At 38.9% G+C, this 22,740-nt stretch overlaps 1 protein-coding gene across 2 annotated transcripts; it reads right to left on the bottom strand.

Annotated features, from left to right (window-relative positions):
- Positions 1-5,915: 5,915 nt before the first annotated feature.
- Positions 5,916-19,980, bottom strand: postnb (periostin, osteoblast specific factor b). Of its 2 annotated transcripts, XM_084063723.1 has the most exons (22): positions 19,838-19,980; positions 19,370-19,468; positions 15,917-15,981; positions 15,555-15,712; positions 15,314-15,478; positions 15,029-15,175; positions 13,668-13,809; positions 12,356-12,568; positions 12,014-12,148; positions 11,219-11,367; positions 10,758-10,894; positions 10,431-10,561; positions 9,806-9,936; positions 9,270-9,372; positions 8,971-9,038; positions 8,486-8,531; positions 8,312-8,341; positions 7,525-7,680; positions 7,374-7,421; positions 7,189-7,269; positions 7,064-7,099; positions 5,916-6,964 (listed from the first exon to the last, which is right to left on the bottom strand). In XM_084063723.1, the coding sequence occupies exons 1-22, from the start codon at positions 19,954-19,956 to the stop codon at positions 6,924-6,926; spliced, it is 2,400 nt and encodes a 799-aa protein (XP_083919849.1). In that variant the 5' UTR covers positions 19,957-19,980; the 3' UTR covers positions 5,916-6,923. The 2 variants fall into 2 exon arrangements, with proteins under 2 accessions (XP_083919849.1, XP_083919850.1); XM_084063724.1 differs by lacking the exon at positions 8,312-8,341 and having other exon boundaries at positions 7,374-7,423; positions 7,524-7,680.
- Positions 19,981-22,740: the final 2,760 nt, after the last annotated feature.

Below are 22,740 nucleotides of genomic sequence, written 5' to 3' on the forward strand. Positions count from 1 at the left end.
CTCTGGCCATTGCTTCTGGCAATGCGTCGCACCATGATAGGTTGTGCAACTCATGAATCTGTTTCTCTGTAGCCTATGACACATGCCACAGGAACGGAACATTCAAGTTACAATGCTATAAATCCTTATCAGATGTGAAAACCTCTGAATTCTTCTTTTGTAGTCCTTCCCAACTGAAGTTGTCATATGATGAATAAACTGTCACCCATACAGACGGTATAGCCGTGTGTATCATAATTTTCTAACTCGGAATACAGGCCTATGCAAAACAATGCAAGAGTGCAAAAGTACATGGTATTCATGGATAATAGATACTACTATACATTCAATACGTGAATTATTGCATTTGATTATGAAAGGTAAGTATCCCCCCAAAAAAAGGCAAAAGGCTTTTTCATTATTATCATTTTACATAATTACCCGCCAGTTTTAAATAATGGTGAATCATGCCATTTAATAGATTGCACCGATTTTTTACCCAAATGACAGATTATTAGGTCTAATTCTAAGCAGGTACTGTCATCTATAACAAACTACATATTGAAGTAGGCCAATGCAGGTACTGTCATCTATAACAAACTACATATTGAAAGTAGGCCATATATTAAAGCATCATATGATGCTTTAAGAATAAGTTGAACTGCCATGTTGATCTGTGTAAGCCTCCATCTGTCTGAATATATTAGCTATGGTCAGCTGTGTCTTTAGTGAAGTGAGCTTGCATTTTTGCCCCAAGACACCATCGTATGACAAAGTATGAAATAGAGGTTAAGTGGTTACTATACACTGGATTCCATGTTTTTGTGTTGCTGAGGTATTACATGGCACTGCTGTAGAACATCATCCAACAGTGAGTTTTGAACCAGGAGCATTCTTGGAGAGTAAACGTCTCGGCAACCTAATTACATTTACACAGCTGCTTTGAAGATATTCAGTGAGGCAACCCCTGGTGTCATCTATAAAAAAATGAATGCTAACTATTTCTTGCGCCAATGAGTCCCTCCAATTTGCCAATATGGTTCATGTGGGACTAATTAAGCTACAGACACTGAGCTCATCCTTGAGTCCCATGCTTGTAGGCTGTGGGATTCGAGATACAACCAGAGTAGACCAGACCATCCCAAAGTACATTATTATTATTCATGGTATCCATAACGTTAACATACCTGTAATTTCAGTTGAAAGTATGTTTCAATAGATAAATTCCTTAGCTGCAAAAACATTTTTTTTTTCTCGAATTAGAACTTCTGCAACTGAAATGCAACTGTGGTGATAATAGCACGCAAACCAGAAAGGCTTGACTTAATGCATTCAAACCCATCACCAACTGGATGGATAATCCACAATTTCACAGGCCAATTTAAAGGAAACATGCAAGACAGGGTGTTGGATTCAAACTTGGGTCCTCACGACTCACAAGGAGCATGTGGTCAGTGCTCTAACATAGCTGAGCCACCAGGCAGCCCTGATTCCTCATCTCTAAGCTTTTTTTGACCACACTTACATAAAAGTAGCAATGAGGAATTTTTATAAAGCAACTGATCTCAAAGTATAATGAGGTCTTAGAATGCCAGCCCGGAAAATAAATAAATCTATCATAATACAGCAATTATGCAAAGACAAACAAACTTTGTTTCGAGTTATACTGTACCAAGTACAAAAGTGTGTTTGAATACAATGCTGGTGATCCGTCTCATAAATGACAATAATTGATGTATAGTTGAGGAAAAAGCACAACAAAAACCATAGCCAAGGGGATAGATCCTCTAACAAATGTGTTTTTGTACAATCATCAGAGAAAGTTGTAAATGTTCAAAAATATTGCCATCAGTATTTTTTAGCAGAAGCACTGCCGTTATTCCCATTATGGTTAGATTTCTAGGAAGCTACAATATATTTCATCTTATTTTACTTAAATAATCTCTGGTCGTGACCACAATCTAAGATTATCTTGTGCTTTGTCAGTCTATTGAGTGTATGAACAGAAATACCAGCTGATGGCTTTTATACCCAACAATTTAAGAATTACCATTGTTTGACCTTGGCAGACTTGACGAGTCTCCTGCTCTATTGACAACTGACAATGAAGTGGCTTCCGCACACTTGCAAGTTAGTCTTAAAGTAATCTTTCAAGACAAATTTTCACATATATTTTTTTAACTAAATGGGTTCCCAGAGTGGATGAGAGGATCTTCCACTTTGACAAAGCAGTTATGTTGGGGGCACGGTGGCGCAGTCGGTAGCGCTGTGGGCACTGGGGGTGTGTCTTCTCCGCGTTACCAGCGCCCATACCCTAGGTGGGGTTGGCGAAAGGGCCTACTTGTGGCAGCGGTGGCCTAGTGGTTAGAGGGGCGGCCTTGATACCGGAAGGTCCCTAGTTCGATTCCCCAATTCATCACATCAATCATGAATCACCGCTGAATAGCCCTTGAGCAAGGCTTCCATGCAGGGTCCGGCTGGAAACAAGCTTCGTGCTTAGTCCGACACCCTGGGTAAACAACAAACTTTGCTTTGCTTACTCTGTGTGGAGTTTGCATGTTCTCCCCGTGTCTCCTAGGGTAGTTAATACCCTCACAAAAACATGTAGTAATCCTGGTCACTATACTGCCTCCCCCTGGTCAGCCGGGGCGCCTGATGGAGGGGAAGGGAACTGGTTGGAATAACATGTTCCTTCCACACGCTACGTCCAACCAGGGAAACTCCCCCCTGTCAGGTGACAAGAAGGTCAGTTGGCTCTCATGCATTGAAGGAGGCATGAGCTCGGCCCTGGCCTCCCTAGGCTGGTGGGGGGAGTGTAGTGCCCAGGATCACTTAGCAAATTGGCACGGTGTGAAAAAAGGTTACAAAATCGAGGGATAAAAAAAAAAAAAAAAGACAAAGCATTTATGGTTGATTCTTAGTTTGTTTTTAACAACCTTGAGAAGTTCTTTCTGCAAACAATGGGACCATACGGATTGTTACTATATTAAGTAGTAACATATGTTTTGCATATTGTGCAAATGTTACATTTTGTGTTTTGCATATTGTCATATTGTCTAATCAGTGGTATGAACTGGTTGCATTGTAAGAATCACATATGAGATCTGTTAGGCTTCCTAGCTCACATTGGTGAGGGCACAGCTGAAATGAATAACAGGAAAACCTATTTTATGAGGCCATAGAAACTGATTATGTTTGACTGGTAAGGTCTAGAACACAGTGAAATCCTCAGAGAGTTCAGAGATTTTATTGTCACTTTGGCTGTACACTCATTGTGAAATTCGTATGCCGTAGTGCTCCATAATATAATATACATAAGACATAAATAGACAATAAAATAGACATAAAAATATAGTTAAAAGACAAATTGTATACTCTGTAGTTGTATAATTGTCTCAACCTGAGCTGAGCCCTAGGGGCCCAGATTCCTGTGACCTCACCCCACATATTTGATCCCAAGCCTATCTCAAACCCAAGCAATGAAGTGAGAAATACAGCATGACCTTGACTGAACCTGTCACGAACAGCTGTGTGTGTGTGTGTGTGTGTGTGTGTGTGTGTGTGTGTGTGTGTGTGTGTGTGTGTGTGTGTGTGTGTGTGTGTGTGTGTGTGTGTGTGTGTGTGTGTGTGTGTGTGTGTGTGTGTGTGTGTGTGTGTGTGTGTGTGTGTGTGTGTGCTCGCGCGCGTGCGTGAGCGAGCGAGCACATGTCCACAAGGTGAAGCTGCAGTCAATTGTAAGTGATGATAAACCCATTCCCAGTATGGGAAACTATGCAGCATGTAGTCTCATAGACTCAGGATATTCTCTATTTCTATTGTCTTCAATCGTCAAAACCACTATGTTTATGATGTTTACATTGTACATGAGGTGTGTCATTAGATTAGCTTGATAATGTACATAAATGCATAAGACAGAATGGAATTATTCGAAATAATGTATTAACATAAAATCATTATTTTCAATGTTGGGGGAATCTGCGTACATATTTAAAAGTAGGGTAGTCAAGGTACTACTGATGTATTTTATCAATCAAAGTTGATTAGAAACACCCATTGGATGTGACAAACACAGTTCCCATAGTCACTTTTTCTCAATAAGTAAAAAAATATCACATTAAAGTAAATATGTTTTCTGATTTATTTAGAGACAAAAGGTTATTGAGAGTTAAGAAGAGTTGAATTTGACCCCAAGCAATATAATCTGAGGACATCAAGTTTTCTGTTAACAATAAAGCATGATTGAAAAAATAGCATGACCAAAGTCTAGGTGAGGAATGCTATTGGGAAAAATATTTATTTTATACAATTATGTACTTATGACCTTTTAATGATCAATTCACGATAGGTTCAGACATATGCAGAAATGGTCTCCTAAACTTTGTCAGATTCACATTTTGCCATCCCAAATCTAAATCCCTTGCTATATCTCTATATGTCTCTATTCACACCACCCAGCCCTCAACTGTACCCCATTTGAGAAACTAAAAAAGAATCTGAATAGTTTTGTGTAGTATAGAAAGTAGATGTGATACAAATGCAGATTTATTTTCATTGGTAAAATGCCAAATTGCACAAAGCAGATTTTCTTTGCAGTGACATGCAATGAAAGCCCTTCAGTAGGTTGCCAGCTAGTGAAGCCCTCACAAGCTTTTGAAAGATTTGCATAGAGTGAACTCAAAGGCACCCTGTAATAACAATAAGCCTTTTATTGTACATTTTTTGTGACCTACCTTTGTGATAGTTGAAATAACAGATGTTTGGTATTGACGCAAATGCAATAAGGTGCAAAATACAATTCTACTTTTGTTATAGCATGTTATTAGGTTTTAATAGAACCACGCATGCCATTTTTTCATGTATTTTGTTCCTGCAAATGCTTTTCCTTTTCTGTTCACTTACAAGAGTTTCCACAAGCTACTGATTTTATAAACAGACAGTTTCCACATATGGAAAACACGCATCTGCATTACAACTGAGGCACAGTGTAGATTAAAATGATGAAGTGAGTGATGATCACTTGATCTTAATATCATTTGGTATTAGGAAGTCGTTTTTTGCAGCCATCCTAAGCAAGTAAAAAGACAGCAGAAGTTTTCTGGAAAAATATCGAAGATTTCTAAAATAGTTTTACTGTCAAATGTGTAATAATTGGTGTTGCGTTATATTGTGTATTACATTGCAGGCTTATTTCATTACTGATACATTCAACCCCATTTAACCCATCCAAAAGGCCATAAACTTTGCAATGCACTGTTCTACACATGGGCTCCATCAGTAAGTGGTTGAAGCCAGTCCCCAGTTAGAACCTTCCAATGTCTACACATGCCAACTCAGTAAATCTCCCTACAACCTTAGGACTAGCATTTCGACTCACTATACAGTATGCTGACAAATGTACGCTTAAGCCCAATTTACTGTATACTTCATCCCATGCCGGTGTAGATTGCACCAAAAATAGCTGATTAACAAGTGCACAACACTTCGCTTAGCTGTGACTCGTTGTGACCTTGTAAATCGTCTACTTTTGGTCATATGACGTAGCATAATTTAAACATTAGTGTTCATGTACTAAGATCTGCAGTCACGACATGAGGGAAAATACCACAGTATACAATAACAGTGAACTACAAAAGTATTTAGGTGCACATGAAAGTTAAAGATGTGCTTTAACGCTTTAGGGCAGTCTCTAACTCTTACTATGAACTAAATATTCTCAGTACTATTATCAAGGCTCCATTAACCATCATTTAGAGGTGCTTCATGCTCAAAGAATGTGAAGGGAGTCCTTTCAGACCATTAAAACAGATGAAAACATTTGTTTTAGATTTAACATAATTTCCACTTCAAAACTGCCATAACTGTCAAATGTCTACGTAGAAAGAACCCTGGTAAAATATTGACCGCCACTTTTAAAAGGAGTGATAGATTACACTGGCTGGCTGTTTTACAGGGCTTTTATTTAAAAATGTAAAACACAGACATTTTGTATTGTTTAGTGTAAATAACGACTGCCATTTATTTTCTTTCAAACTCCTTTGACCTAAACTCTCCCTTGCTCAGTAAATGATTTTGCAACATTGTATATACACTAAACTCAATTAAAGACACCAACTGCTCTGCATATTGACTGTCTTGAAGAATCATAATACACATTTTCACAGAACTGAATAACTGCTGAATTATGTTCATTCTTACTGGAAATTACTCCTAAACTATGTCCCTTAAAAGTTCCTCATGTTGGCATTTTTATATCAAATAATAAACTTTATTGGAAAATGTTTTGGAAATACAAAGAATTGAATCCAGTTGCATTTGGATACATTGAACTAAATGTAGAACTACGGCGAGACTGGGTTAACAACACAAAACAAATCTGACAAAATACAAACATTTAAGATTAAAATGTTGAAATTAACATTTAACACAAGAAGAAGAATGAAGTTAAAAAGTCTGAAAACAACAGTGACCTTTTTTGCAGTGTGTGCAACACGAAATCCTTAAAAATTGATAAAATATTCCAAAACAGCTTGTAAAAACCAGCTTGCATCAACATTCACCTCTAGCAAAGGCAAAATAATGGCTTAGAATTTAAAATAATTCATTGCCACCATAAGAGCTTGGATTTGAAATATTTTATTTCTACCCTGACTTGCTTTTTGTCTTTAAAGTCTTGCAAAATCCCTCATTTGAACACTATTTACAGGTACTGACAGTTCATAATCTCTTTCATCATCATTGCACCCTCATAATTTGACACATACATATTACGTACATACATAATATTATTATGTATTGGAAAGCACCATTGAATTGTTTATGAAAATTGATGTACGTATGTCACTTAAACGTATTCTTTCAGATTTGAAAAACAAAAATTCTCAATTTGTATGATCGCTGTGAACATCTTGTGTAGAGTCTATCCTTGTCTTCCGGTGTATCCCTGTTCACTGCTCTCTCCTGTCATCAATTCTCCTCCGGATACCAGCTAGTCACAAAGAGAATAGATAAAACAATATACCGTTATCATTTCCGATGACGTTAACAATACTTGAGGTTTGACAATGACTGGATTTTCTTTTTTTACCTGGTCTTCGGCCAGTCACCCTTCTTGGATTACCTCCTATAGGCAAACAGACATATCAGTCATATCATGACTCGTTTTTGTCCAATCAATAAGATGCGCATGCAACATGAAGATAAGATTCTCACCTTGGATGAGTTTGGTAAGTTTCGCAGAGTCATCATGTCCAAGCATCCCAGAGTCCCCCTCGATATGGGAGAGGTTAATTCCTTATGGAGAGTAATAATTATTTATCGTTTAACTACAACAAACATGCCAAATGCTTACGTTTTTAAATCTAAAAAAAATATCAGCAATGGTTACGTTTACTAACCTTCCACATCGATGTTAGTAGTGCCACTGCCAACAGAATATTGAGGACCTGGGGAAGACAGCATTACATAGCATTACTCTCTGTACTTACTTTAGGCAAATCCTATAACTCTAACATTGTATAAGTTCAAGTACAAGTAAACGTTATTTACCTCCTGAGACAACCCTGGTGACTGATGTGTAGACTGGATCACCCTCAATGACCCTGGTGACTTTGGTGACAGATGGTTGTCCCTCAATGACCCTGGTAACCTTGGTGAAGGTGGGCTGCGACTGGATAACCCTAGTTACTTTTTTCGTGTCAGGAGCTACAAGGAGTAGATATAAATTATTTGATTTATTATGAGTCACATTGTTGTGTCATGTCGTCATGTAGTTTCAAAGCCAGTGAAAGGTCCATATGTCATTTTATCAATCATCTTCTTTCACCTTTCAAAGACGACGTGTTTCATAATCAAATTCATATTTACACCTTTCAAAGACAACGATGTAATTTATGATCGGATAATTTACATCTTATATCTACACCTTTGAAAGATCTCTTTGTTTTGCAGTTTGGAGCTTCTCCCAGAGTACTGATAGGTTGCCAAAACGTTTGATATATACAGTATCCTATATATCCTGAATGGAAGGACTCTTACTGTTTTGAGGTTGTTATTTTTTTTTTTTTTGAAAAACCTCAGCTTTATATTATGAGATTTATATTGTGAGCCCCATGTGTTTGCATGCACATGTATGCCTGCATGTGTTATGTGTTATGTGAATAACATGAAGGCATTTCATCTGCACCATAAGTGATTAATGACCGTTTCAACTCAAATGTCACTCCCCATTTGTTTTCTGCCAAACTTTCAGCCTCTCTCACACAAACATTATTTGAAGAAACTAATTGATGATGAATTACACAATGATTATGTTCATTAATCATTATTACTGTACCTCCCTGGATGACACGAGTGACGGTCCTTTCTAATAACGAGAGGTATAGAAGAGTTAATGGCTATTAGAGTATGTACTGTATGCCCAGTTAAACACAAGTCCATTGTATATGTAAAAAAAAAAGGTAAAAATAAATAAATAGTATCTCTATAAATATAGTATATTGTTGCTTACTCAAAAATGTAAGGGGGATTTCCTGATATCTGAATCCTGAAATGTACTGCAAACAAAACATAAGAATTCATTATGGCAGGATTCTCTGGAGCATAGTTCACAATTCTAATACATTTAAGTTTTATTGTATGTCTGGATAGCATAATGATGCACATAAATATTGTTGGACAACTGCCCAAATGCAATGGGAGCAACTATAGTAAGAAGTGTTACTGTACTGTGTTTCAATGGACTCCTCAACTAGCACTAAGGCAAACCAATGTTGTAGGCTATAGCACAGTAGTTCAAAATCATAGCTTAAATTCCTAAAATTGTACTTTAAAAATATTTAGGCATTATCTTTTCTTGTATCGCAGATGTAATCACAGGAATCTTTACAGTCCAGTGATATCTAGGCCTATTTGAAAATGATAAAGGACTCATGTCAAACTCTGTCCATTAACAGCAACCTCTTTAACAACAATGCAACATTTTGTGAACTTTACCTTGATCTGGATGTAGGTGATGAGCTTCTTAAATAGCCCAAGAAGATCCTGGCTTCCAACAGGGATATCTAGATTAAAGCACAGGGCGTTAACCACACTAATGTCTGTAATTTGTTTTGCGTGCCATGTATTGCACTGAAAATGGTAAAAGAAAATGTCCAACATTTTCAATGTGTGACACCAGCACGCAACCAAGTATAATCATCCTTTAATCCATTCATTAAACACAGCTCCCAAAGCATCCTCGACAGGTTTACACAGGAAAAAAGGAAAGAAAAAGTTCCAAGAGAAAATCGTACCTCCGGGATACAAAAGACTGTTGACGAAGTGTACGACTCCATTGGTGGCCATGATATCAGATTCAGGGACTTGGACAGAATTCACCAGCAGGCTGCTGTTTGCCTGAGGGAGATAATTAAAACAATTATGGACAAGAACATGGGGGTTGAATTGCTTGATTAAACATGCATTAGAACTGCAAGACATGACAGGAAACAGAATGATACTCTCAAGTCAACCTCACATCCTGCAAAGATGTGGTCAGTGCACTAACTGGCTGCACCACCAGGTAACCCCTACTCATTTAGTTATTGGCAATAGATTTCATCTCGTGTTGTTATTTTTATTTCTATTTTTAACGATCACTTTAGATTTTACAGAAGAAAAATATTGATATTTGTGAAAACTTGGCTTCATGAGGTTTAAAATGAATGGCTATGTACAACTTCACATGTACAGTATGACAAAAAAAAAAAGGCAAGACTTGAGCTGTTCTAGTTGAGAGAGATCTTATTCTGCATTCTTCATTTCTAAAACAGACATGCAACATACTTACAAACAACAATCTGAGGTTACTGCCTTGGAGAGACTTGAGAAGGTTTGTAACTCCTGTCTCTATACCTCCACCAATGAAGATGCCATTGCTGAAGTGATACAGCAAGATGGTTCTAAGGGCATTGGTGTCAGCTGAAAAATGTAATTGTAAACAATTCACAAATCATGACATAAACACCAACTGTAAAAGTAAATGATAAAAATCAAATCTCTGGATCCACATGGGAATGACGTGACCCCAATGTGGATCTCAGACTTCATTTGTCCAGTCATCTATGACGTCAGTCGTCTATATGTCACTCGACTCTATGACATATCTATGATGTATGATTCCAAATTTGGGCAAGGCTTCAGCCCGGTCAGAGACTTCATCATATAAAATGTAATATGTACAAAACATATAAAACACAGCACAAAGAAATAATGGAGATACTTATGTGGCCTACTGGCAGTGGCAGAAATCTGGCGCTGATTGGTCCAGCAGTTTTTGATTTTAGATCCAGACAGACACACAGACCAACCCTCTTATAGACGGCCAGACTCCCACAGAGCCGTAAAAAAATAAATAAATAAAATAAACACAATACTAAATCAACGAAGAACTGGAAAGAGTCCGGGAAACTAACCTCTCAATAAGTCCAAATCCCTCTCTCTCACACTAGCGAACGCTTTGTCACTGGGAGCAAACAGGGTAAACTCTCCATCCTGTTTCAGCAGGTCAGTCAAGCCAGCAGCTTCCACCAGGGACAAAAAGATCCTACAGCACAGAGAAGAAAACAGCTCCTTGGCTGTCACTTGGCTGTCACAGAAACCTGAGACAGTGCAAGACCAGCACTTTTCTATTCCAATTTTAAGCTGTACGTATTACATGAAATAAAGAGAACATATGGTTTGAGTATAATGCTATATTTTAATTCTCCTGCCCACTTTTATCGTCATCCCTCCATACTTACTTGAAGCCACCGTGTTCCCTCAGAATCTGGTACATATTTTTCTCTGCCGGTTTCATGAACATCCTCATGAGGTGAAGGGCTCCATTGCTGCCCTCTTTGCTGCCTCTTATCAGACATGAATTCTCAATGCAAACGGCCTGGAGAAACAATTCAGAGGTCCATGAAAGTGTCAAACAAACATTGTCCCTTCAGCACATTAAAAGCTTAAAATAATTTCAGAAGAAAAGGCATATTTTTCTTCAAGGTGAAGTAACAATAAAAACACAATGTTATTAATTGTACTTGTGTGACCTGAAAAGACATGTATTTTCATTTGATTACTGTAAAATGAGGTGTCATGCTGCATCAACTACCCACTTTTTTATGTACAGCTATCTGAAAGGGATGTTTCGTGTGCTTTGTTTTAGTGGTGACCTGAAGTTATATTTGGGCATCACTTCAGAGAAATGAAGAGGGCTTACAGTGCGGTAGATGAAGACCCTCAGGAACTTTCCCCCCAGGGTCTCCAGGCGCTGGCCATTGTACAGTTGACCCAGAACAACCTTATTCTTCAAGACGTGGTTCTCCAAGATGATCCTCAGTTGCCTCTGATCCATAGACATTACTTCATCTGAAAAAAGACACAACCTTACATGTTTGCTGTTGCTAATTCTAATAATAACAACAATTATAATAATACTTATAATATAATAAATAATATTATAAGTATAATAATAGGCTATTGTTTATAGTGCAATATTACTAATCATATTAGAAGCAGAAATCTTGGATGACCCAGTTCCTCTTTCTGTTGTATTCAAATGCCTTTACCTTCTTTCGTCATCTTTTGGGAAACGATTAAAGGAAGCTTACAAAAACAGCAGTGGCAAGCAGAGAACAGACCTTCAGGGCAGACTTTACTGCTTTTACGCAATCTGATTTACTGTACTGTTCTGTACATGGAACATGTTCAGCCGCCCACAAATCTTGTTTCAGGATAGGGAGGCTTTTAGCAGTTACACCAATATATTTAACTGCTTTTGGCGAAATGGTGAAATGTACGCCACTGATGATTAATGTATTCCCCTTCAATTAATTGCATGTGTTGAGAGTTCTTGACTCACTTATTTTGGATGGTACAGTAGGTATGTTCCCTGGGGGAGTGGGTACGAGTGTATTCACTCTGCCAAGTCGTAAAACTACAGCAAAGCTGTATTGCATGTACGGTACATGTACTGTATATTCTCACATTAGACAGATATGGCTGTCTGACTCACCCGTGAAGACAGAGTTCAGGGGAGCCAGCAAAGTGTACTCTGCATCTGCCATCATATCACCGGCCAGGCCCAACTCTGATACCATGTCACCGAAGGTGGACTGGGTACTGCCGATCAGCTCCATCACCTGTTTAGCTTTGAAGGCACAGGAAACACAGAAACTATTAATATCAGATTGTTCCGTCCAGCATGATTCTTTTTTTTTTCATGATTTATATTCTATTTAGCTTTTTCTTCTTTTTTGTTCAAGACGTACAGTAAAACAGCATGATTTCTATATGCCCAACAAAATGCTGTACATACAGTGCCCATTAACTAAACACCCAAATACACAATCCTAACCTGAGTCAGGCATGAGCACTTGGTCAATGAGGTGGATGACACCATTGGTGGTGACGATGTCCTTCTTCAACACCATCTTGATGCCGTTGACAGTGAGGCTGTCTCCATCGCATCCAATCTCAATGTTGTTCCCCTCCACGGTCTCATAGGAGGTGCCAGCCATGATGGCCTCGGAGCACTGGACTGAGTTCAGGAGGTGGAAGTTCAGCAGAGCTACGGAAGAAAAAGAAAGAAAGATACATGTAGTCTTGTCTTTAGCCTTTGCAGGAATTTGGACCATACACTGTAGAAAGAGAGGTTGGCTTTAACTATAATGGGTGAGATGTGGAGGAATTATGTATTGGTTATTTTCTGTAATAATTATTTACTTCAGTTTTGTTTTTATTGATGCTTTTATTCCTTCTTTTATGTGTTCGGGGCAACTCCCCAGTTCTTTTTTACCTCCATTTAATGACTTGTTCTTGTTTTCAGAGCCAGTAATGATCTTTGTAAATTGTTATTATTATTATTATTATTATATGTTATTGTCAGTCAGAGAATGGCTGTTGGAGGTTTGACTGCCTTGTGTCCTTTCCAGTGTTCAAGTGCATGTGTGAAGGATATGAAGCACCAACCACCTGAAGGCCCTTTGGATCCCTTGGGCCCTCATGTGAGAAGACTAACAGCTTTCTTGTGAAATGGGTTGATCTTATCGTATAGGGCAATCTTGGGGCTAATAAAAATGTTAGGCTTGTACTGCTGCCATTCTGTCTGGCGTGGCGAATAATGCAGCTGTTTCCTGCTTCTCAATGTCACACAATCCTAAATTATAAAAATGTGCAGATGCTTTTTACATTGTTTTCTGTATGCGTGTGCACGAAATTATCCTCATTTGCAAATATTACCTTATTTTGTACATAATAAACAAGAAAAAATGGCTATTTGTCATCATAAATGTGACAAATAATTTGTCTGCTTTTTCTGACTTTCCATTCGTTTTATCACATGCTTTGACTCAGCTTTGATATGTACAGTTTGCCAAATCCATAACATGGTCTGTAATAGTTTCATCTGTTTTGAATTGGAAAATCTGAAACGTGAAAAAACGAAATAAAAAACCAACATGTCGGTTACAAGGACCTGAATATATGGCAACACGGAACGATTTAGTTTCTTTTTCTGTCCCGTTATCTCATAACTGTGGTCCTAGTTTGGGCATCGCCCAGGAGTTAATCTAAATTCTCTATCCTCCACTGTTGTAGTGTGAGCTTGATCCTGAATGAGTAACAAGCATTCCAGAGAGGTGATTCTCGGCGACTAGCCCATGGTTTACCTTGGAGGACGTCCTTGTCAGCCATAAGTCTTTCCAGGACACCCGTTCCCAGCTTCTCAAAGGCTTCATTGGTGGGGGCGAACAAGGTGTACTGCCCTGGCTGACCCAGCTTGTCAATCAAGCCAGAGGCAGTAGCCACATCCTATAGGGAGATGTCATATAGATCAGCGGTTCTCAATCTTTTTCATGTCAAAGACCCCAAACTTATTTGACCGCAGACCCCCAACTGAAAATATTTGTGCCAGGGTTTGTACCAAGCTTGTAGATCGGCTATTTTCAAATAGCCGATGTACATAGTTTTGAAGTGATTTTGGTGCGATATTAACACATTTTGCTGGGGACCCCTTGGAACCTCCTCAAGGACCCCTGGTCCGTAATTGAGAACCACAGATATAGAGCATAAAGACTACTAAAAAATAAAAACATAAACTAGAAAGGTGTGCTCCTCTGAGCGCTTTTCTCAGCCAGGCTGGGAGGATTAGCATTTCTATTGTATAACACTAGAAGTCCAGGCGCCCTGCGGGCGCCCTGCCCCCTAGCCGCGCACGGGGCTCTAGTAGCCAAACAAATTGTGTGTGTGCATTGCTTGTTAGTCACGCGATACCTGGAAACCTGGAAACCCTGTTGCTGCGTGGCTGCTCCGTTGCAGACGGGCAGAGGCACAGTACAGCGTGTACACGTTCATTGCAACAGCGGTGTGTGTTTCGACACACAAACTGAAAGTAACAGCGGGGGTTGAAGGGCTCGCCTCTTTTTTTTGTTTTGGAGATGGACACATTTCAATGGCCGCCGCTTCGTGGCTTCGCTTGGCCGTAGTCGGCTGCACTCGCCTCGGAACCCGGATGAGAGACACAGACACACATCTGTCTATGGCACAGCCACGCATGCGCGCCACTCCCAAATGTAATATAGGATACGGTGAAACTTTACGCAACTTTATGCCTTTTTTTTGTTAGAAATAAGCCATGCCCACAAAAATTTTGAGAGGCTAATTGCAGGCAAACGGCATGGAAAATCTAAATCCTATTTGACCTTTATTGTCAAAAGACGCGATCATTTGTGCATAATTTGGTGAAAAAGTCTGAGTTGCATCACGATCCAAGGAATCCAGGTGATTTTTATTGTATGACCCAATAGGTCAATTATAGGCCAGATCGTAAAGCGGCCTGTTATAGCACCAACTTTGGGGTGGAGTGTGTTCCTTGGCCTACTGGGAGTGTGCATGCAAAGTTTGATGCCCATCGGTCCAGCTGTGTCTGAGATTAGCTGCGCACATGAGCAGGAGTAAAAACATAACATCCGCCTCCTGGCCTGTCAAAGATAGTAAATTAATCAAAAGAATAGAACAGAATCCCACTCACCATCAGAGTGGACAGGTCATCGTCAACCTCAATGACATCCTGGATGGTGTTTCCGGCAGCACTGATAACACGGTCGATGACATGCACCACCCCATTGGTGGCCACCTGGTTACCATGAATGATCCTGGCACAGTTCACAGTCACAACCTGCGCACACACACACCATGTTCTGCTGAAATTCACTGCTCCAGTATGAGAAAAGGTGTCCATGCCTACAGTATATACAGTCAAATTGAACTCTGAAGTTAGATTACCACACGTATTCTGTCACGTAGAAATACTCACCCCATTGGAGTAGTGGTTGATTAAGAGGCCCAGGTCGTTGTACATTGAATTGATAGTCATGCCGTTCTTCAGGTCTTTGGTCAAGAACCGTTTGTTAGACATGTGATAATGCAGAGCATTGTACAGCTCAATGTTCACATTGCTGACCAATGCTGTCCTCACCTCCTGTAAGACCAGAGAATAAGTCAATACGTTTTGTTCTGACACTGAGCTGCTACACAATTCTTAGACTTTGACTTACGTCATCTAAAAGGTCCCAGGCGTCATTGCTGGGGGCAAAGAAAGTGAATGACCCATGACCCTCAATCTCGGGCCTCAGCTTTGAGATGTCTGCATAATTCTGGGTTGAGGTAGCCTTCACCAGTCCCAAGGTACCATACACATGGTCAATAGGCGCCACTGAGGAGTAAGTGTACCATAAGAATTATTGCGTTCACTCTTCATAAACAGGAATAATCTTCATGTGTAAGCAATATACGGAGGTGTCTAGTCATGGGAGTTTAGTCAGTCTAATTTCAGTTATTACATGTGGCTGCTCTTCGGCTGAAGTTTATGTCCTTGTTTAACCTTCACCAGATTGTCTGAACACATTACATCATTTACCTGCAGGGCAGCCACGCATGCCATCCAACTTCATGTATCCTGGACAGCACTCATAAAGCACAGTCCTGTAACAAAACCACAAACATCATGACAAAGCAGTTCCGATTTCTCAACATCTTCTGATATTATAATTGTTTACAAGAATACAAGCAGCTTACACGTACAATACAGCCGTGCGATAAATATTTTCTCTGGCTACCATTTTTTAAGCCAAATCTAAATTTACTGCTGACTTGACTGTTTCATGATCCCACGTTTTCTGTTTCCACATGTTCCTCATTACGTCTTTCATTGCTGAAGCATGTGGTCTGATGGCTTGGGCCAGATCCCAGTGGAAGGGGTGCCCCTTGGATTATGCTACCATTACAGTAGAGGGTTTATACTACCAAATAGTTGTCTTTGATGGTAAACAATTAGTTTTGCCCCTGGCCCCTGGTTTGGTTAACCTCAGAGACATAACTTTTTGGTTTTGAAATGATGCAGTGTAATCAAAGTATCGGAAATTTTGGTTAGAATATGGAACTTTTCAACCGCTGCCATAAACAGTTTGATGGTCTCTATGTGGAAACTGACAGTCATATCCAGTTCAAATGTTCCTGTTGAGCAGGAACAGTGTTACTTTTGAATAAACTGTAAAACAACTTTAGCATACTAGTCACCTATGAGTGAGACTTCATACGTTTTGTATAATTGAGTATAATTGCACCGTATATAATGAAAAGTAAGACAATTTGATGCAAGAGAGAGAGCGGGAGAGAGAGATGTGGCATGTGAGAGAACATCTGAACAGGACTGGACACAGTTGCCATAAATCAGACATGGCTTGCAAGGAAGATGGAAAAATCCAACTCACAGCTGCTATAGATATAACAAACAACTGTATCACCTGGGTCAGCATGTCTGAGCATGCTAGAACTATAACTTTTGACACAACTCAATAGAAACCATTGGAAACAATACAAAGATTCTTAGATTTACATTTTCCGGTGGTATTCAGTGGACTTGTAGTGCAGAGAATACCATGTTATTGTTAATGCAAAGTTATGAAAAGGAAAAAAACAGCAGCATGCAGGCATACAAGCTGGAGAGTCGTACACAATTCTTTACCTAAATTTAATCTGAAATTCACATGAAATTTCCTATAGGAAAATCCTGATTCATATTTCCAATGCAATTTAGATTTGTGAAAAGGCGTGTTCAGCATGGTTTACAGACCAATTCAGTATTTAATGTCTTGTGTTTCATATAACTGCTCACATGCTAATGAAACAATACTGTACAAGGTGTGTTATGCTAGGTACAGTACTGTAATTCATGGGAGTGAACCACAATAAAAAACAGTAAAACAGATACGCAGTCATAAAACTGGTGTAGGCCTACCACAACTATTCTGCCTCTTTGCATTGTCCTAGTCACGTCATGTGAGGAGCACTCTGATGCTATACCTAATTTATAGGCTACTCCATCGTACAAGAGTGTCCTGCGTCACAAATAGCAAACATGCATCGCATCAGTGTCTCAGTTCGTATAGGGCTGGAGCCTGGGAACTGAAATCTGACTGGTTGCACTTGCTCAATAAAACACAGAACCACTACTATTTCATAATAATCAGATCACTGATACCTCTTAACTAGATTATAGACACAAACAGCTTCAACGTAAACTACAACGTTATGTAGATAACATACAAATTATAGATAATTAGTACATTAAGTAAGCTACAGTATCTATGCAAGAGAATGGTCTGGGGTAAAGGAAAAAGGCTTCAGCCTTGTGCCTTTGAGAATGATGAATGAGACAAAGTCGAGGTGGGATGATCATTAGACTGTAGCTGTCATTTACAGCTCACATCTCAGAAGGGCCAGACAGCATAGATGGAAGCAGATCAAGACTTGTAATCTGAGCAAAGGCTCCTAGGTCATGGCTCACTGCCACTCTGTTACAGATGTCTTTGAACCACAGTTAAATAGAGTTGGGGGTAGACTGGGATGAGATCACTCAGAGTCAGCAAAACCCCCTCAACATTGCTCTCCCACACAGAGGAAACCCAGACTCCTTCTGGCTATGGAAACTTCTGATTGGTCAGCATCTTTATAAAACATGTTTTTTCACTGTGGATCACGCTAACGTTGCCAAACACGTGCTTATCCCAGTAAAACCTGTTGCTAATGAACTGAGCTGTCATTCTGGATGCATACAGTACAAAACCGTGGAACAACATTCCCATGCATGCACAAATTGCACATGTAATCCAATTATGTCATGTCATAAAATGTTCCACAAGACAGTTTACTATGCACCAATGTATTGATCTGGCTCTGAGTATTATCTTTTGGTTAATTTCATAGTGCCATGAATGGGGATTTCTGTTGAAATACATTCCATTCTTTGTTTTTGTTTTTCTGTTTTCCATTATAATCGTTGCTACTGTATGTCTAGTGAACAGCTTTTACTTCTCATGGACTTCTCAGCTTCTGAGAGTGCAAGGCAACAGTAAGCTGTGTGTGTTGTATTGGAATTGTGGGAATGGATTGGATCCATGTTTAAACATAAAAGCGCTGAGATGGCTGGAACAATAAGAGACAGATTAGACAGATATTTGTCGTACAATACAGTGTGTCTGTGATGAACTCACTTTTCCATTCATGAATATGCTTGACAATTTGCAATCCTGAAATCAGTGGTTCACCGCAGTGGTATTCAACAACGACCAGAACTCCTGACTTATAATAACCATAATACTTATAGTATATGGCAGTGATAGGACTCTTTTCGATGCAAAATGTTTAGCGCAGCAGTATGAATGTGTTTTTGATTATAAGCTGCAGCTTTATTAAAAGTAAGATACCAGACTTCTGTATCTATGGAACCATCCAAGTTTCCAGACCTTGTAAAAAAAAATAAAGCATTTACCAGAACTAGACACTGAATGGAAATGTGGATTTTCAAACTTGCTGGGAAAATTAGCTGTCAATCTTTGACACTTAAATTGAGCTGTTCATCATTTAATATAGTGGTTCTCAAAGTTGGGTCAGGGGACCCCCAAGGGTCCTTAAGGGATTCCAGGCTACAAGTTAGCCCAATGAGAGAATTTATAAGATTGACTATTCATATCATAGGTTTCACTCTCGCACAAAATTGTTTGTGGGCAACTCAATCACAGGTTTAGGGTGAGGTTTAGGTTTAGGGTTACTTAGTTATTATGTACTTCGAATAAAGAAATCTAGGACTGAGTCAACATGATCCGGATAGGCTCACAACATTTTGGGGATTAGAAAATGTCCAGTTTCAACGCTTTTTGCGCATTGCAGAAACTTACAGTGACAATGTTTTCCAGGCTGCCGTGGGCCAAATCATATCAATTCAGGGGTCCTTGACATTAAGTATTTGAGAACCTCTGCTTTAATATAGGAAACCATTTATCCTGTTGGAACCATAAAGTAACACACTTACGCTTTCTTTCCACAGATGGCCCCTTGGTACCAATTACGGCAAGTGCTGAAGTACTTTTTCTTGGTCCCCATGACTTGCTGGAGAGCGCAGACATTAGGTCTGATGAACACAGAATAAGACATGAAACACTTACTTGCAGATAAAAAAAAATCAAGTTCATATTTAGTCCTGCAGAAATCAAAATAATTATTCCAGTAAATTATGAAACAATTAGAGGCCACATAATAAAATGTAACTAATTATTTGTCAGCTACTTCTGCTGGTTTGAACATATTAACAGTAGGTTTATATTGAATACTTTATTATAAATAATACATAATATAAATTATCAAGTCCAGCAATTAAAAAGTCTTGCATTTTCTAATCTTCACCAACAAAATGTTCCGTTGCAACTTGAGGCATAAAATCATGCACAGACAGAACTGAATTGAATTAAAAAGCAAAACAAAAAAAAGCCTGAACACTTACCCCTCTTTTCTTGCCCTGATGCGACTGTGCGTCACTATTTTGTCATAAGCTGATGAGTCAGCCTTATCAAAGGCAGAGAGCACAAAGAGTGCAAAGGCAGCAACAAAAAGGAGCTTCATCCTTGGTTTCCTTAGCTGGCCCCTCCAAACCCAGTTATGGGAGCAGGATCTCAGACTGGGAGTTTATATACAGTACCACCCCTCCAAACAAGGAGGATGGTAACATTTCACACTCATGACTGGACCACCCACAGACCCTTCAACATGCTGTATTGCTCTCCAAAGATGTGGGCACTCTCATACTGTACACTGTACTTGTTAGTAATATAATTACATATGTACACTTCTTGGGTTTTAGTTTTCATTTTATTTTCTATATAGATTTGGACAGTATCAGATATACAATATGTAGTTTAATCCCACAAATCCTTATTTTTTGTATTAATTCATTTTCTCCTGTGATTTACAGTATGATGAAGCAATTACACGTGTGTGTGTGTGTGTGTGTGTGTGTGTGTGTGTGTGTGTGTGTGTGTGTGTGTGTGTGTGTGTGTGTGTGTGTGTGTGTGTGTGTGTGTGTGTGTGTCAGAGTGTCAGAGTGTCAGAGAGAGAGAGAGAGAGAGAGAGAGAGAGAGATTTGTGGCAGAAAGTGCATTTAGTTTGAAGATTTGCTATCCTGATAATGAAGTTTGCCTTTGTGAACACTTTCCACAATTAACTGTAAATCATTTTAACAACAGAGAAATGATTTCAGATTCATGATGGATAAATACAGAGCAGATGGAATATTTGTAACTGCTGAGCCCTGATGTAGCTTGTCTGTGGTAATTTCAATTATTTGGCCACAAAATAAAGGAATATCACAGAATTTTTGATCAAACGCAAACATTTTGGCTAGAATGCAGTGCACCCCACCTAGTGGCAGTGTGGGGAATGGGAGGAGAGCGTTCTTATAAAGACCCAGGTGTGGAACTCCTAGCTAGTATTACTACACATTAACGACATATTCAACATTTTTCAAAAATGACAGATCTATAAGCTCACGTGTTGTGATTCGATGTGTTGTGATCTTGTAGATCAGAATTTTTGTGAAATATTTTAGATTTTGAAAAGTTAAGAAAATCTTTTAATACATTTGAATGATAAAAGTGGTTAATACAATCAGGCATTCAGATTAAGGATTGCAGCATGCTCTTCTGAACCTATTATCTGGGACTTTGGATATAATTCCATGGCAAAGCTAAAAGCCAAAAGTGTAAAGATTTCCCAAATAATTTTATGGTATTGGGAAAAAGATGATCATGTTCACTTTTTTTCCCTCCTTGCTCTCCCCCCCTTCTGTTTTTTCTCTTTCTGAAAACAAAAACGATGGAGCACGATGGAGCACAAAAACACATTTCACTCACTTCTTTACACCTGAAATCCTGTGTTGTGACAATAAAGTTGATTCTGATTCTGAATATTTTTCATAGCATAACAGAAAACGTCAATTGAGTGATGATTCCCTTTAAATTGAGCCATGTGGAATGAAATGGCATTTCTATTTTGAGAAAATCAACAACAAACAAATCTAATATTAGGGCTCTTGTTTAAAAACATGTCCTTGTATTAATTATCCGGATACAAAGCAATTGATGGATTGCCTTCCAAGATATATTGGATGGCAAGACTACTGAGAAGACTCATTTAGGCAGTTTAGGAAAATGTTTGTATGGTAGGAGTCTGGAACTAAGAAAACAAGAGGAAAAGGAAATTATTAAAACCAAATGGATATAAACATGTGTGGAACAGGTTTCAAAAGGTTATTTGTGGTTCAGTAGTGTAATTTAATGTTCTCTGCATCTTCCAGTCTAAATAATACTTGAAAATCTGTTATTTTCTGCAGTCATACAATGAAATATAAAGTAGGCTTTAGGGTGATTTATACTTTGTGTGAACTTGTAGATCTGCTATTTTTGGTGCACGACACCGGCACACAACCATGTATAAATCAGGCATTTGGAGGGCACATAGCATCACCTTTTCCATCACTTTGGTCTGCCCACATGATGTTCTAGTCTCTGGCCAAGGCCACCATATGTGAGCATGAAAGTCATTTCCCATCCAACTACTCCTGTTCCATGGAGCATAAAAGAAGGCTGGATGTCTTTCATGCCAGTAGAGAAAACACAGCAAACTGTGCTGCTAAAGTCTAAGACATGGCTAAACTAGCTAGCTAGATAAGTTTCATCCACTGCATATGATCATAAAAGAGTATTCTTTGTAGACTACTGTGTATATCAGCACTCATGTCACTTAGTCGACTGGAACTAACATTTACCATTATGGGTAAAAACAAAACATAGGTCTATGCATTCATAAATGCATGAAATCATATAAGCACCAGTACACATGCATTCACACACAATTTATTGCTGTCGTGAAGGAATTCAAAGGTCATGGCTCCAGTGGCAGGGGCATGGTTAAGGGGAAAAAGATGAACTGGGGAATTTGACTGCAAATACCACGAGAAGAAAACAAACTCATAATACAGATAAGCTGTGCTCTCACAATTTGGCGGAGCAGAAAGAATATGCTCACCAGCCCTCCACATATTTTGTTTCATAATGACTTGCTGAAAGTATCTTCAAATTGATTAAAACAATATTCTTATGCTGGGAAATGTTTAGCACAAATAAGAATTCAGACAATTAACAGTTTAATTATGCTCATTATGAAGATGAAACATGATTCTATGGCTATATCTTTGGAACATGATTAATCAATGGCCAAAAGAAAAGCCCCAAACATATCTAGGAGGGTTTTCTTTGCCCCTAAAAGTTCTTCTACAATCCATACTCCGTTATATAGTTCGGTAAGGCACTACAATACATTTCAATCAACATTATATTGTTTGGTTTGTCT

This window comes from Gymnoscopelus microlampas, assembly GCF_963454915.1.
Source record: "Gymnoscopelus microlampas genome assembly, chromosome: 8".
NCBI lineage: Eukaryota > Metazoa > Chordata > Actinopteri > Myctophiformes > Myctophidae > Gymnoscopelus > Gymnoscopelus microlampas.

Excerpts from the sequence above, each read along its gene's own strand:
- postnb (XM_084063723.1), bottom strand. The coding sequence starts at position 19,956 with ATGAAGCTCCTTTTTGTTGCTGCCTTTGCACTCTTTGTGCTCTCTGCC. Across the intron at positions 15,479-15,554 it reads CCTGGGACCTTTTAGATGAC|GAGGTGAGGACAGCATTGGT; the intron begins GTAAGTCAAAGT and ends CTGGTCTTACAG. Across the intron at positions 6,965-7,063 it reads GGTGACTGGCCGAAGACCAG|CTGGTATCCGGAGGAGAATT; the intron begins GTAAAAAAAGAA and ends CTTTGTGACTAG.